We start from the raw sequence: 16,051 nt of genomic DNA, 5'->3' as shown, positions 1-16,051 counted from the left end.
ACTGTCGAGGGGTGGTGTATATTTATTCGGCAGCAAGTGAAGAGTCAGTTCTTGAAGTTGATGTGTTGGAAGCAGTGAAAAAACGTTCAAGCGTGAGGATCTGAGCAATTTTGACAAGGAAGCAACTTCTGACAAGTCCAGAACGGCAGGTCTTGTTGGGTGCTCCCGGTATGCAGTGGTTAGCACCAGCTAAAAGTGGTCCAAGGAAGGATGAATGGTGAATCAGCGACAGGGTCATGGGCACCCAAGGTTCATTGATGCACGTGGGGAGCAAAAGCTAGCCCGCCTGACACGATCCCACAGACGAGCTACTGTAGCACAAACTGCTGAAAAACTTCATGATATGAGCAATTTGCTGTGGTATAAGAGGAATAAATCACTTCGGGATGTTCTGTAGTAGGAAAAGAATCAACTCGGGTAACTCCGCTTTGCCTCAGGTTGCATCACGCTACCCTGCCGTTGATTGTTTTCATGTAACAGCACGTCCTGTCATGTTTATTCCTTACTCTGTAATATATCTTGTTTAGTGTGTGTTAGTAAAAATTAGCTGCCATCTTGGATAAATCTATTCACCTAAAGTGACTTGAATCTCATGTTGTTGAATCTCGGCTTGTCACAAGATGGCAGCATTTTATCTCTTCAGCTCATCGTTTTGCCATGGTCTTCATCCTGAAACATTAGAGATTATGGAACAACACTCAAGCAGATGTGTGAGGGATTCCCAAATCTCATGCAGCTAGTACCCTGGGATTAGCCTGACCGAGGACCTGGACTAATGACATTAATTTCACAAGACTGCACGCGCTACCACATATTTTCCCATTCGACCCTGGTTCGGGAGAACGCCCTGTCCCACCCCAGTTCAAAACAGTACAATGTGTGTTCTCCAGGAGCAGGTTTGGGAATACCTGCGCTATTCTACAGATTCCGTAAAATGGCTCCCGTCCTGTAGATGGTGCTGTTTATTCTTTATTACCAATCCTTATACACACAATTTTGAATTGTCCATTCAGGGTGTCTTCAGAGCACACAGACAGACAGACAGGTGGGAAAGCCGGCGTGAGACCTCACAGACGTGTCCAGCTTTTTTCTCTCTCTGTCTCTTTTCCTTCCTGAGAAAGTTGCGCTGGTCTTTTGTGTGCCGCCACTCAAGCGGAACGTCCTCTCTCTGTCCGCAGCTGCTTCCTGCTTTGTCAGGACCAAACAAATCCAGCGTCACTCACACACACACCCACACACACACACACACACACACTGATCCTTTATCCCTTACACACACTACACTACCCCTTAGATTCTCTCTGCACTTCAGCTTCGATTTAAATGATCCCTGGACTGGACAAAGACAAGCCGAGAGACAGACAGGTCAGAGGTCAGAAAGACACGCACCTGTACCTGATCTCCAAAACACTCAAATCTAATTAAAAAATAATAATCTGCTGATTGGCACTTAATTTAAAAGCTATTTTAAAAGTACACCACATACACCTTTTCAGGTCAAAAGTCATGACAGGGACCCTTACTAACAGGGACTAACCTTTATTTCCCATTTATTTGTTTGATGTCCCAATTTTCTCTTCCCTATTGTACGAGTAAATTCTAAATGAGTCGCTATTGAACACTAGTGCACTACATATGCTGAAGATATTTTTTATTCCCCATGTAGGCTACCGGGGTCCAAAGGTCTCATTTAGTAGGGAAAGTGTAGAAAATGGATCTTCTCAGCAACAACTTGAAGAGTAAAAGTAGAATCTTAGAAATACTCGGATGGGTTTTGAATTTCTGAGTGCTAGGTGTGTTTAATGGAAGAGATCAGACTTGAGGGAAATCTGACCTTTTATAGCTACAACAGGGTCGCTATCGCATCATTTGCTTTAACTGACCTAGAAATCCTGAATACTGAATATACAAGATACTGAACATTTACTATCTTTCTTTTCAAATTTCCAAACGTCTAAAACGTTATTTCTTTCCAGTTTTTAAATGAATAAATACTTCACACTTTTGATTTTCACTGTATAGAGAAACTAAGGAGCTGAAGTTCACCCCCCTGGCCACATGCTGAGTTCCAGAACCTAACTTTCCTAAAGTGACTGGGATAAGTGTAACCTTAGACTTCTGCATTATGGGGCGTGATCAGGTACTGCACACACACACACACACACACACACACACACAGTATTCTCCTGTTTGATCGGGTTTGTATAAATAATAAATTCGAGCAGGTCTAATATCATCTATGAATGAAAACAACGTGACCCGCGCGCTCTGCAGTAAAAACCCAACTTTTCGGATTTACTACGAATAAATATCTGAATTGTGGAAATGTCGGACAGCTTGTGTTTATTCCAAATTGTAGTCGTTGTTTCTAAGCAACGAATCCGTTCCGGTTTTTTTGCTCCGATATTCTTATTATAGCGACAGTTCTGCTGTTTCTAAACTCCTTCCTGTTGTGTTTCTTCTAGTTTTTTTTCCCCACTCGTTTGTCTTAGAAAAAAAAAAACCCGAAGATCATTCAGATATTTTTTGTTCTCGCCGTTTTTTCTGCGGCAGAGCCCTAAAGGTTCTATGTAGTAGAACCCTACACCTGAGTGTCTCCTGTTCAGAAGCAGAACCAGTTTAGGAAACTAACAAACGGTAACTTCAAACCAATTAGTTACTTCAAACCAATTCCTGAATGCCAGTTTTTTTTTTTTTAAAGAAAACAAAACTGTTTTTCTTCTTCTATTTCACGGAAAACTATAATAATAATAATAATAATAATAATAATAATAATAATAATAATAATAATAATAATAATAATAACAACAACAACAACAACAACAACAATAATAATAACAGCTTCAAATTATATTTGCCATAATGATGCTAGTTAAAAGTGATACTACTGTTTGTTTGTTTACTTTTTTATTTTCTTTTTTTTCATTTACAGTTACATATATATATATATATATATATATATATATATATATATATATATATATATATATATATATATATATATATATATATATAGCGCTTTTCTAGACACGTGTACTTTACTTATTATTTTTGTTATCTTCTTACTTCATCCTTAATTGTCAGATGTGACAAGAATGCACGAATAAAAATTCAATTCTATTATTCTTAATACTCATTATTATTATTATTATTATTATTATTATTAGTAGTAGTAGTAGTAGTAGTAGTAGTAGTAGTAGTAATAGCAGTAGTAGTAGTATTAGAAGGAGTAGTAGTAGAAGTAGTAGTAGTATTTATTTATTTATTTCCTATAGGCTATGTATTTCACTTTTGTTTTTTACTTGTGTGTGTGTGTGTGTGTGTGTGTGTGTGTGTGTGTGTGTGTTTGTGTGTGTGTGTGTGTGTGTGTGTGTGTGTGTGTGTGTGTGTGTGAAGAAAAAAAAAATCGTTATTTTTTAGTGCGTTACAGAAATTAGCCATCTCAGCTTATAAACAACAAAGAGAAAATGAAGAAATAATAATAATAATAATAATAATAATAATAATAATAATGATAATAATAATAATAACAATAATAATAATAATAAGTCGGAAGCACGGGACAAAAAAGAAAAGCTTTTTAAAAAATTGTTAAATATAGTGAGACTTTATTATAATTAATGAGAAATGGAAGATACATTAAACATTTTTAAATCAGTCCAGAGAGAGAAGCAGCTCTCAGACAAACAGGAGGTTTTGTTTTTAGGTTTTCACTTCATAATTATTCATAATTTAAAATTTTATTGCGATATTCGTCGCATAATAATAATAATAATAATAATAATAACAACAACAACAACAACAACAACAACAACAACAATAATAATAATAACATCGTCAACAACAACAACAACAACAACAATAATAATAATAATAATAATAATAATAATAATAATAGTAATAGTAATAATAGTAAGGTAAGATGTCTTTACAAAAGAGGGAAAGTTTCACAAATGTAAAAGTGTAATAATGTTTTCATTCACAGCGAATTCAGCGCCGCTATCAAACACTGTTTAAAACAAACTGTAATGTTAAAACATCATTAACAAACGAAGTCGTGTAACCTACAACAAACATTTCATTCTTTTCCCAGAGGAAGTAGTGTTTTAATGGTGTTGGTGATGTTAATGGTATTAATTGTGTTGGTGGTGTTAATGGTCTTGGTGGTGTTAATGGTATTAATGGTGTTGGTGCACAGTAAAATCCCTAGTGTTGAATTAACACCCAGAGTGTATATTTGAGTGCAATGGACTTATATAAACACTGTAGGGTGTGAATTCAACACTGTGGGTGTTAAATCAACACTGGTGATTTTGCTGTGTGGTGTTAATGGTCTTAATGGTGTTGGTGGTGTTAATGGTGTTGATGTTGATGGTGTTGGTGGTGTTAATGGTGTTGACGTTGATGGTGTTGGTGGTGTTAATGGTGTTGATGGTGTTGATGCTGTTAATGGTGTTGATGTTGTTGGTGATGTTAATGGTGTTAATGGTATTGGTGATGTTAATGGTGTTGATGGTGTTAATGGTGTTAATGATGCTCAATATTAAAGTGATTAAAGTGATTGTGTACATTCAGCGCATGTCTCTGCTTCACTGAGTCCTCACATAAACTCTCACAGTCCTCTCACAGCTTTACTCTCTCATTACACACACACACACACACGCACACACACACACACACAGAGAGAGAGAGAGAGAGAGAGAGAGAGAGAGAGAGAGAGAGAGACAGACAGACAGAGAGAGAGAGAGACTGAATGGAGGCTTATCTACGCCACGCAGATCACACACTAGAGATTATTAGTGAAGAAAGAATTAAAGCTCATCGGCTCTCTCTCTCTCTCTCTGTGTGTGTGTGTGTGTGTGTGTGTGTGCGTGTGTGTGTGTGCGTGTGTGTGTGTGTGTGTTTCAGGGAAGTGAAAACTTTCAGGTGAACACTTCAAACACTTCACTCCTCTGAAACACACACACACTCACACACACACACACACACACGCACACACACACCATAGACATGCGTCCATTCATAAATCCACTCTCACTCATGTCTTCTGGAATACAAAAATTGTGGAGTCTGAAGGAGCAACAGATAGATAGATAGATAGATAGATAGATAGATAGATAGATAGATAGATAGATTTGAGATCCGTTTATAAAAATCAGAGCAGTAATAAGGTCGGAAATCTGCGCGAGTCGCTCCTCAATCCCTGCAGGTTGCCAGATTTTTTGTTGTTGTTTGGTTTCTCACCTGTGCAGGGTTCATTGGGTTGATGGAGAAATTATGCGCTCTTTTGTTTATTGTTTTTCCTACAGTTTGTGTGACGCTTTAATACTCGTTTGGAATTCAAGTTATAGTTGTTCGTAGAGAACTGAAGGATTTAGTGTTGATCAATCTGGCAACCCTACACCAGCCACTCCATTTAGCATAATTCAGCTCTGAGGTGAACAGTGACATTCCTTAAAGAGGCAGAGTACCATTTCAGCCTCTCTCCATCTCTCCACCTCTCTACCTCTCCATCTCTCTACGTCTCATCTAACCACCTCTCCATCTCTCCATCTCTCTACCTCTCATCTCTCCACCTCTGTCTACCTCTCCACCTCTCTACCTCTCCATCTCTCCACCTCTCTACCTCTCATCTGTCCACCTCTCCATCTCTCCACCTCTCCATCTCTTCACCTCTCTACCTCTCATCTCTCCACCTCTCCACCTCTCCATCTCTCCACCTCTCCATCTCTCTACATCTCATCTGTCCACCTCTCTCTACCTCTCCACCTCTCCATCTCTCCACCTCTCCATCTCTCCACCTCTCTATCTCTCTACATCTCATCTGTCCACCTCTCTCTACTTCTCCATCTCTCCATCTCTCCACCTCACCATCTCTCCACCTCTCCATCTCTCCACCTCTCCACCTCTCTACCTCTCCATCTCTCCACCTCTCTACTTCTCACCTCTCCACCTCTCCATCTCTCCACCTTTCCATCTCTCCACCTCTCCATCTCTTCACCTCTCTAACTCTCATTTCTCCACCTCTCCATCTCTCAACCTCTCCATCTCTCTACCTCTCATCTCTTCACCTCTCTCTACCTCTCCACCTCACCATCTCTCCACCTCACCATCTCTCCACCTCTCCATCTCTCATCTCTCAACCTCTCCATCTCTCTACCTCTCATCTCTTCACTTCTTTCTACCTCTCCACCTTTCCATCTCTCCACCTCACCACCTCTCCATCTCTCCATCTCTCCATCTGTCCACCTCTCTACCTCTCCATCTCTCCACCTCTCATCTCTCCACCTCTCCATCTCTCCACCTTTCCATCTCTCTACCTCTCCATCTGTCCACCTCTCCGTCTCTCCAACTCTCTCTACCTCTCTACCTCTCCATCTCTCTACCTCTCATCTCTCCACATCTCTCTACCTCTCTAACTCTCCATCTCTCTACCTGTCCACCTCTCCATCTCTCCACCTCTCCAGCATAGCTCAGCATCAGCCGAGTAATGCCTGCCAGAGCGGGGAGAAGTGTGTGTGTGTGTGTGTGTGTGTGTGTGTGTGTGTGTGTGTGCGCGCGCGCGTGCGTGCGTGCGTGTGCGTGTGCGTGCGCGTGCTTGCGAGCGCTCACTTTCAATAAAGTTTAATTATTCTTTTGTATTATTCCTGTATCTCCCGTATAATGTGTTCTAGCCAGAAATAAAAAGAAAGAAAAGTCGCTGCTAAATAAATGAAGGCAAAATCACATCGTACTCATGGCAGTGTAATCACATTTCCGTCATATTAATGAAGCGACAATTAACAAACAAACAAACAAACAAACGTTAGACAGAAAGAAAGATATACAGAATGATAGATAGAGAGACAGACAGACAAGACTAAATAAATAAAATAATGAATAAAAATAAACATCAGATAGATCGATAAACAAACAAAAAAATAAATAAATAAACAGATAGATAGATAGATAGATAGATAGATAGATAGATAGATAGATAGATAGATAGATATGCATAAGCAAACGAATAAATAAATAAATAGACGCTTGCCTACTAAGAGACACAGCATATTGTATATGCGTGTATGTGTGTGTGTGTGTGTGTGTGTATGTATGTATGTATGTATGTGTGTATGTGTGCGCGCGCGTTATATTGATAATTTGGCGTTCCTCTGCATCTTTAAAAAAAACATGAACGAAAACACTGCACCGTTACTCCAGAAGCGTGATCACGTGACAGTTTCTCCTCGCATCCTATTGGTCGAAGGCACGTGTCCTGGATACCGGAGTGAAACGTCACAGAGAGGCGGAGGACGAGGCGGGGGTCTCGTAATAAAAAAATAAGAACAAAAAAAATCGGGAGTAAAAGTATTTGAGGAGGAGCGGATCCTAGAGGAGCCCCCTCCTCCTTCTCCTTCTCCTTCTTCTTCTTCTCCTCCTCCGGCCCGGAGTTTACTCACTCAGACCTGCTGCACACCCGCCTCACACGGATCACAGGTGTTTCTTTATATTCTTCTGCACATTTTTATTTTATTTTATTTTTTGGAAGTTATAGCCTAAATATTGATTATAGCGCACATTTTGTTACACGGGATCCGAAACTATGGTTCTTCTTTGTGAGCACGACGCACGGGAAGAAGATCTGTTTACAATCCCAAACCCACGCTGATTATTATTATTAATAATATTTGGCATCTTATTATTGTTTTTACGAAAACAAAGTGGAGCGCAGTCGGTCCGTATTGTATAAAGTGCCTGATAAGTGCGGGAAAGAAGGGTTAAAGAGAGAGACCGGGGAGAGAGAGGGAGTGTGTCCTTGTAAGTATGGATGAGAATAAGCAGAGAGGGAGAGGAGACGCTCGGCGTGCCGGGGAGTCCGAGGTGAGAGCTCCGTCCCCGGGACACGCGCCTCCTCCTCATCCTCCTCATCCTCATCCTCCGCCACCGCCGCCTCCTCACCGCGTCACCAACTTCTTCATCGACAACATCCTACGTCCGGATTTCGGACGCAAAAAGCCGGATGAAAGTGTGCTGAGACGGAATGAAAGCAGCCCGGGACAGCCGGGAGATGCTGGAGAGGTTGGACAGGTGTCCTCCACGGAGAGCACCTCCACACCACACACGGGCAAGAAAGCCGACACGGTGACAGACGACGAGCCGCTGAAAGTGCGAGGAGAAAGCAAGGAGCAGTGCCTGAGCTCGGACTCGGAGCTTTCTCAACCCAACTCGTCCACTTTAACCCAGAATCAGCCCATGCTCTGGCCCGCCTGGGTTTACTGCACGCGCTACTCGGACCGGCCCTCGGCAGGTAACACACCTCAATCAAGTCTCTATATTTCAAATAAATACAACTCGGTATGCTTCTTTATAAATCTTCTAAACACCTTCAAAAAGTACTTTCCTCGCTGTGTCACGTCAAGTCTTCTAGACAGAATGAATTTTTGTCCAGTTATTGTAACATCGCACTAGTCATGATGCGCTCTGTAAAATAACCATTTGGTATAACCTCTATAATAATTTACCACTTTCAAATAAGTTGTGCTCATTTCTCTGATAGGTAAAGAGCCCTAATACATTCAAAATGAAATAACTTTTTTTTCCTAAAAAGTAAACCAGCATTGAAAAAAAATGGATAGCAAGTTTCTGGTTTAAAAAAAAAAAAAAATCACAATTCCCCCATATCGGTCCAAACTGTTAGTAATGAACGTGGAACCATAAAACATTAAATAAATAAATAAATAAAATAGCCTACATTTAGGCAGTAAGGCAAAATCAGATCCCCTGATCCAACCCATTTGTCCATGGATAAAAAAATATAATCTTAAAAAAGATCGCTGTCACATAGCCTAAAGATAATAATAATAAGAATAAAAAATAATAATCAATCCAGTCTTTACAAAATAAATATCTAAAAGAATAATAATACTAAGGTTAATTTAAAAAATATTACAAGTCATGACCTCTAAAAGAAATATTCATAAAATTTCAGTGTCTCTAAAATGGATGCGATCTACACGATTTTTCCCTTTAAAACAAGTGTTTAATATTCAGTATTAATTGAATAATAGTTTAAAAAAATCTCAATTATATATATATATATATATATATATATATATATATATATATATATATATATATATATATATATATATATATATATAATCTATTCCAGTGTGGACAACAAACAGTTAAAGTATAGAGTGAAGCTTATAGGCTGGAGCACAGCCACAACCTACTGAAGGGGAATCAGCATGTACAATGTATAGATTAGCACTAAATAATTCAATATTAAAATGTTCACATTTAAAAGAAAAATGAAAATAATAATAATAATAATAATAATAATAATGTTGATTTATGAGCCATGAACTTCAGTGTTATGTTTGTTACTGCTGTCGGCTTACTAAGCAAAATCCAAAGGCTGAATTAACTCTTAAAGCCTCGTTAAAAACCTAAAGTGTTGGATTCAAGCAATATATATATTTGTGTGTGTGTGTGTGTGTGTGTGTGTGTGTGTGTGTGTGTGTGTGTGTGTAGAATTAACTCTTGTGGTGCTGAATGAACACTTACAGTCCTACAGTGTTGAATTTTATTCTCGCTGTGGTATTTTGTTTGACTATTACCACAGCGATAGTAATCTTAGCAACTGGCTAGTGAGGTGTTGCTAGCGTCTCTTTCTGAGTGGGTTTTCTGACAAATTAACGATTATAGCGACAATTTTACGTTGATAATGTGTAATAAAGGTATTTAATTGACTAATATAACGAGTCGTATCTTTCTGTGAGGTGAAATTGTGATGTTTGTGTGAAACATGACTCAAATTCCCGAGTCTAGAGCAGAGCTTTAGAAAAGAAACGTATTGAGCTTTAATCAGTTAGCTATATCGTGTTATTTTATTGAGGGTAATGGAATTAGCATGTCGCTAACAGCAGCTCGTTAGCTTATTGCTAATGTTTATTGCTGTTGGGAAGAACACGGAAAATAAATAAATAAATAAAAAGCCAAGCAATGTAGCTGCCATGAGATATTGCCTACTCCATAGGTTGCTAGGGAATTTGAAGAGATATAGCTAGCTAGCTAAAATAAACCCAGCTAGCTCGCATTTTTTGTTAAAAGAGATTTTAAAAATCAACCCAAAAAAACCACCACAACATCAAAATAATGGAATAATCTTATGTGGTGAAAATATTTGATAACCTATTCTACCATGGTAGCTGTACTAAAAATAGGAAGTCCACGGTTTTTTGTGTATAAAATAATACTAACATATGAGACATATGAACATATCAAATTTAATTTGATTTATTTATTATCAATTCACATAGGCTATTACAACAACAACAACAAAATATTGATTTTAAGCAGAACCTAGCTGGCCTATCCATGAGATTTGGGCTCAACCATTCCTTTAAGACCTGATACAGTATGCATATACTTACAGGCTACTTTAGTATTTCTATACATATTTTCTTTAGAGTTTCTATATTCATATTCATATGAGTGCATAATGTAGGTCTATAAGAGATATAATTTCTTATTGTGCGATGCCAGTCTTCTTCTTCTTCTTCCAAGTTCATTAGCATATTTTTGGGACAATGGACTGCAGGACGCCTCTGGCTGTCTCCAGCATACGAAAAGGTCCCCCCCAAAAAAAGGATTTAAGACGAGTTTAAGATTTGTGGAAAAAAAGCTGTTTGACACATTCATTTATTATTTGTTAAAAAAAAAAGTGCAATGAAAGAATAAATCAACTATCATGCATAATGCACCGACTGCTTCAAATCCAAAGCAGGGCTGGCAAGAAAACCGACATTTCAGCTACTATTGGTTATTTAAAAAAAAAAATTTTTTTAATGGTAAATAAAAAAAGCCTTAACAAATCTTCCAAATATCATCCCAAGTTATTCTGATCCGTTTTTACGGGGAAATTTTGGTTGATGAAAGCAGTTTTCCCTGGTTTTGGCGCTGAATTTTTGCCTTTTACGAAATTAGCATTTAAAAATGTGTATTTTTTGTTTATATACGTGTTTTAGAATGGGATAACATGGAACATATGATATTGGATATACATATAAAATCCACTTTTATATTTGCAGGTGTTTATTTTATCCGACGCTAAAGGGCAACCCTAAAATCACGTTCCTGTTTTATTGTCTTGTTTTTTTGTTTTACGTATAAGGCCTAAATCACATGAAATACTGCTTTGAATTTGCGTTTTACTCTTGATGAAATTATGTTGACTATCCAAGCTCAAACCAAAATTTCCACCATAAAAATGCTCAAAATGGAGCCCATCGTTAATATTCATGACTATTCCGCATGAGAGCTTTTTCCCCAGCAACAATAACTTGTATTATTATATCTACTATATTCTACTGGAAATGTATTACTATACTATTATACTATTACCCTATAATCCAGAATTCCTAGGAATTCTACCACGCCAGAGCAATTTCGTTCCATTTTACAGAAATAAAGTCGGGATTAAAGATATCAGACCCTCGCCCTATCCTTAACCAGTGGTAGCCAACCGTCATACAAGCTGATCAGGCGAATTCTTACGTATAAATCGTTGTGAAGTCGTTTATATATCGTAAAAAAATCTCTTCCGTTGAATTAACATCTGGAACTTTGATGCTTTTGTAAACCAAAATTACCCGAAATTCACTCAAACACCAATAGTAATAATATTTATAAACAACAGATTTACTCAATAGCGTATAGACGTCAATGGATGGATTAATGCATGAATGCATGTGGAATCAAATTATCAAATAAATCATTTTCTAATTTTGTGCACATTCAAAATATTATGGGGGGATCCCAGTGTTATAATAACCACAATACCAACTGACTCAATTTATTAGTGAGAATGTAATGAAAACGACTTGTTCTATAAATAGTAACCAATGGTTAAGGTTAAGGTTAGGGTGTTAGAATTCCTTCAGATTTTGCATTTACTCGATTTACATGATTATAGTATTGTATATATTAACGAAGTAGTGGTAGAAATATGCAGTTGCAGTCATAATTATTCAGCCCCCATTGCGAATCAGGTTTATTGTCAAAATGTACAGACTTTCGATGAACAAACAAAAGCGATGAACGCTTCAATGAACGCTTCAAGTGCTTTCCCCAAATTTAACTAAAAATGCAACTTATAATGACTTCTCCAGCTTCAAAATTATTCAACCCCCTGAATAGAATCCCTTGCAACAGCACAAATATGCAAAACAGGTGTTGTTTCAAGCACACTTGATGCAACTAATCAAGGGCTTCATTAGTTGCACCAGGTGTGCTTGAGCTGGATCACATGAAATACCTGAACTGTCTAGGGGCAGAAAATGAATGATATACCTGGACGGGGCAGAAAAAGGAAGCTATCAACAGCTGTAACCAGATTTCTGAGAAGACAGGTCATGAAAAACCCTCGAGTGACTGCAAAATACCTGCAGCAAGACTTGGTGCAACAGGCACCAACAGTAAGGTACGTACTAAACGCAAAAGGTTTCCATGCCAGAACTCCAAGACGTACAGCACTACTGATCCAGAAGCACAAGAAAAGTCGACTCAAAATCATATAAATAAGCGACTGAAGTTTTGGGATTCTGTTCTGTGGAGAAATGAAACAAAACTGGAACTTTTCAGAACGATGGATCAGTGGTATGTCTGGAGAAAGAAGAATGAAGAAAGAATACTGTCCACAGTCAAGCATGTTGGTGGCTCCGTGATGCTCTGGGGCTGCTTTGCATCCTCTTGCACTGGAAACCTGCAGCGTGTGGAAGGCAAAACAGATTCATTGAAGTATTAGGAAATCCTAGGAGAAAACGTCATGCCATCTGTGAGGAAGCTGAAGCTTGGGAGTCATCGGAACTTCCAACAGGACAATGATCCAAGCATACCTCAAATTCCATCAAGGCTTGGTTGCAGAAGAAGTCCTGGAAGATTCTACAGGGTCATCCCAGTCACCTGACTTGAACCCCATTGAAAATCTCTGGTGGGATTTGAAGAAGGCGGTTGCAGCACGCAAACCCAAGAATATTACTGAACTGGAGGCCATTGCTCATGAGGAACGGGATAAGATCCCTCAGACACGCTGTCAGAAGCTGGTCTCTGGCTGTGCATCTCGTTTGCAGCAGGTCATAATAGCAAAAGGGTGCTCTACTAAATACTAAAGATGCTTGCCATGAAAGGGTTGAATAATTATGAAACTGGAGAAATCATTATAACTTGCATTTTCAGTTGAATTTGGGGAAACCACTTGAAGCATTTGTTGTCTTGAATTGTTTAATTCAACTGCTTTTGTTTGATTTGTTCATCGCAAACAGTAAATTTTGACAGTAAACCTGATTTGCAATGGGGATTAAATAATTTTGATTCCAACTGTAGATAACCGTCACTTTGGATGGGTTTTTACTTTTGAACACCTACGCCATTTCTATAATACATCTTCATAGACCAAGGAATTAAAGCTGACCCAAAAATAAATGTGATAATGGGACAAAATGTTGGCAAGATGTAATTCTTTCATAGTATTCTGCCATTATAGTCATTGCATATTGGATTATATCAGCATATCAGCTTTTACAAGAGCAAAATTTCTATAAATTATATTGAGGAAGGCAAATTTGAATGTTTCGATGATTGGGTTGGATTTCGTTAAAAAATGTAGTACGAAAAGGTAGAAATGCTAATGGTTTCCCTATCCCTAACCTTGTAACTTGTCATACAACTCTAATTGTGTGAGCATGAAGGCATTTTGAGCAAAATACTGATTTCAAATGGAGAGTTTGGCTCAACCATTTCAACACGAGCTGATATGATATGTATATACTACAAGTGGACATGCTACTTTAATAGCTAAAATAAGTGTTAGTTCAACTGTATGCAAACAGCGTGGTAGTTATTCAACACCGTAGGTGTCGTTTGACCACCAAAACTTAATTAAACGCAGTAAGTGTTCATTATACGCTTAAATGGAGGCGTTAATTGAACACAATAAGGGTTAATCCAACACTGGTGATTTTGCTGAGGAAGGAACGTAACTGCTTCCATGCTGTGGACACGGTAAGTGCTAATTCAGCACTGTAGGTGTTAAACCAACACTATGAGACTAAATTCAACATTTTAAAAGCTAATGAGTGTTAATTGAACTGTGCGGCGAACAGTGTAGGTGGTGATACGGCAGAGTGTAAACGCTAGTCTTAAACTGTTAATTCAACACTGTAAGAGTTAATCCAACACTGGTGATTTTGCTGAGTAAGGGATGCAACCCTTAGCATGCTGTTTCCAAACTGCCTTGCCTTGCTATTTGTTATTTATTCCAACTCAACATAGCCACGCCCACCGCAGGTCCCCGAACCCGCAGACCAAAGAAGAGCAGCAGCAGCAGCAGCAAGGAGGACAAGCGGCCGCGCACCGCCTTCACGGCCGAGCAGCTGCAGCGCCTGAAGGCGGAGTTCCAGTCGAACCGGTACCTGACGGAGCAGAGGCGGCAGAGCCTGGCCAACGAGCTGGGCCTTAATGAGTCGCAGATCAAAATCTGGTTCCAGAACAAGAGGGCCAAAATCAAGAAGGCTTCGGGAATTAAGAACACGCTGGCACTGCACCTGATGGCCCAGGGCCTGTATAACCACGCTACCACCACCAAGGACGACAAATCAGATAGCGACTGAGGGGTGGGGCGGGGTGGAGGGTGGAGGAGAGGGGTTTGGAGAAGATAGAGAGGAGGTAGATGGAGAAAAAGAGGCAGAGAGAATGAGAGAAGGAGAAGGAAGGGGGGATGAGGACTATACAACCATGCCGACATCATGATGGAGAGAGAAAGAGAGAGAGAGGGGGTAGAAATGGAGAGAGCTACCACCCAGAAATCGGACTGTGACTTGGGTGGGAACGGCAAGCGAGTGAGACAGGTGAGATAGAGAGAGAGAAAGAGAGAGAGAGAATGACAGATGAAAAGAGGTCACAGTTGTATTTCCAATGCAATAACTCTTAAGCATCAAGGGCCAGTGTACAAACATACCAGCATTAACTGAGGTTCAAATCAAAGTGTTATTATTCGTCAGACTTGAACAAGACTTATTATTATCAAAAAACAAAACAAAACAAAAAAACCCAGGAAGAGCATGGCGGCCTCGCTATTGGATTTGTGTTTATGCTGTTTTATAAATAGAGCTTTTCACGGGCTGCATTATCACTAGAGAGAGACAGAGAAAAACATCCTGCTTCAATCCAAAGACTATTTCCTGCAACTGTGAATATTAATAAATGAGGCATTGTTATGATTATTCCACTAAGGCATGTGCCGATATTACCTTTTCATATCGCAGAAAACGATAGTATCCCTTTTGAAAGTAATTACCTGCACGTGTTACGGATCGGAACAAGGATTCACTTCTCACTTCTTGTGTTCGGATCGCTTCTAACGTGTTGTGCTGTCGACGCTTTGTTCACTTGCGATCGCTCGCCGGCTTCGTAGCTTGGATAAAAGCGCGTTCAAGTCATGCTGATACTACGATAATTATGTCGCTCATCTCCTCAGACTCGGAAATCCGGCGAAACCAGCGTCTAGCTAAATATTTTAGCCTTTTTTACGCTTTATTCGTTTTAACTGAGAAAACAAAACTGCACTATAGCATGGACAATGTGGAAATGACTAGAAAATTACAACGTTTACGATATATTTAAATCTCAACACTCCTGGAAACTGAAACCTTTTGTGTATGTGTGTGTGTGTGTGTGTTTTCATAAAATTCTTAGTAATTTGCATAATTAAACTTCGACTTGTCATTGCTGTCATTCAGACGTAAACCAACGACTCGTTTAAAAAATCCAAAAAAAAGAGTTAGCTCTCGTAGCAAAGGTGTTAATTAACACTAGCCGTTCGGATTGTAGCTTGGGAGGATATACAGTGCCTAAATATGCCTAAAAGAACGCAGGGGTAATGACGATCATTCAAAATGGCCACGATAATAATTGTGCACGTTTAATATCGTGATTAAATCACGTAACCGACGATTTATCGGCACATGCCTTTATTCCACTCCATTTTTTTTGGGTCAATGTTTTGATG

General features: G+C 39.0%; 1 protein-coding gene across 1 annotated transcript; it reads left to right on the top strand.

Moving 5' to 3' along the window:
• Nucleotides 1-7,581: 7,581 nt before the first annotated feature.
• On the top strand, nt 7,582-14,654 carry en2a (engrailed homeobox 2a). Its single transcript, XM_017471227.3, has 2 exons — nt 7,582-8,287; nt 14,332-14,654. Exons 1-2 carry the CDS (start codon nt 7,804-7,806, stop codon nt 14,652-14,654), a joined length of 807 nt encoding a protein of 268 aa, XP_017326716.1. The 5' UTR covers nt 7,582-7,803.
• The last annotated feature ends 1,397 nt before the right edge of the window (nt 14,655-16,051 follow it).

Source organism: Ictalurus punctatus, chromosome 7, assembly GCF_001660625.3.
Source record: "Ictalurus punctatus breed USDA103 chromosome 7, Coco_2.0, whole genome shotgun sequence".
Classification (NCBI taxonomy): Eukaryota; Metazoa; Chordata; class Actinopteri; order Siluriformes; family Ictaluridae; genus Ictalurus; species Ictalurus punctatus.
The sequence above is the reverse complement of the archived record's forward strand: the minus strand, read 5'-3'. Positions and strand labels throughout refer to the sequence as shown.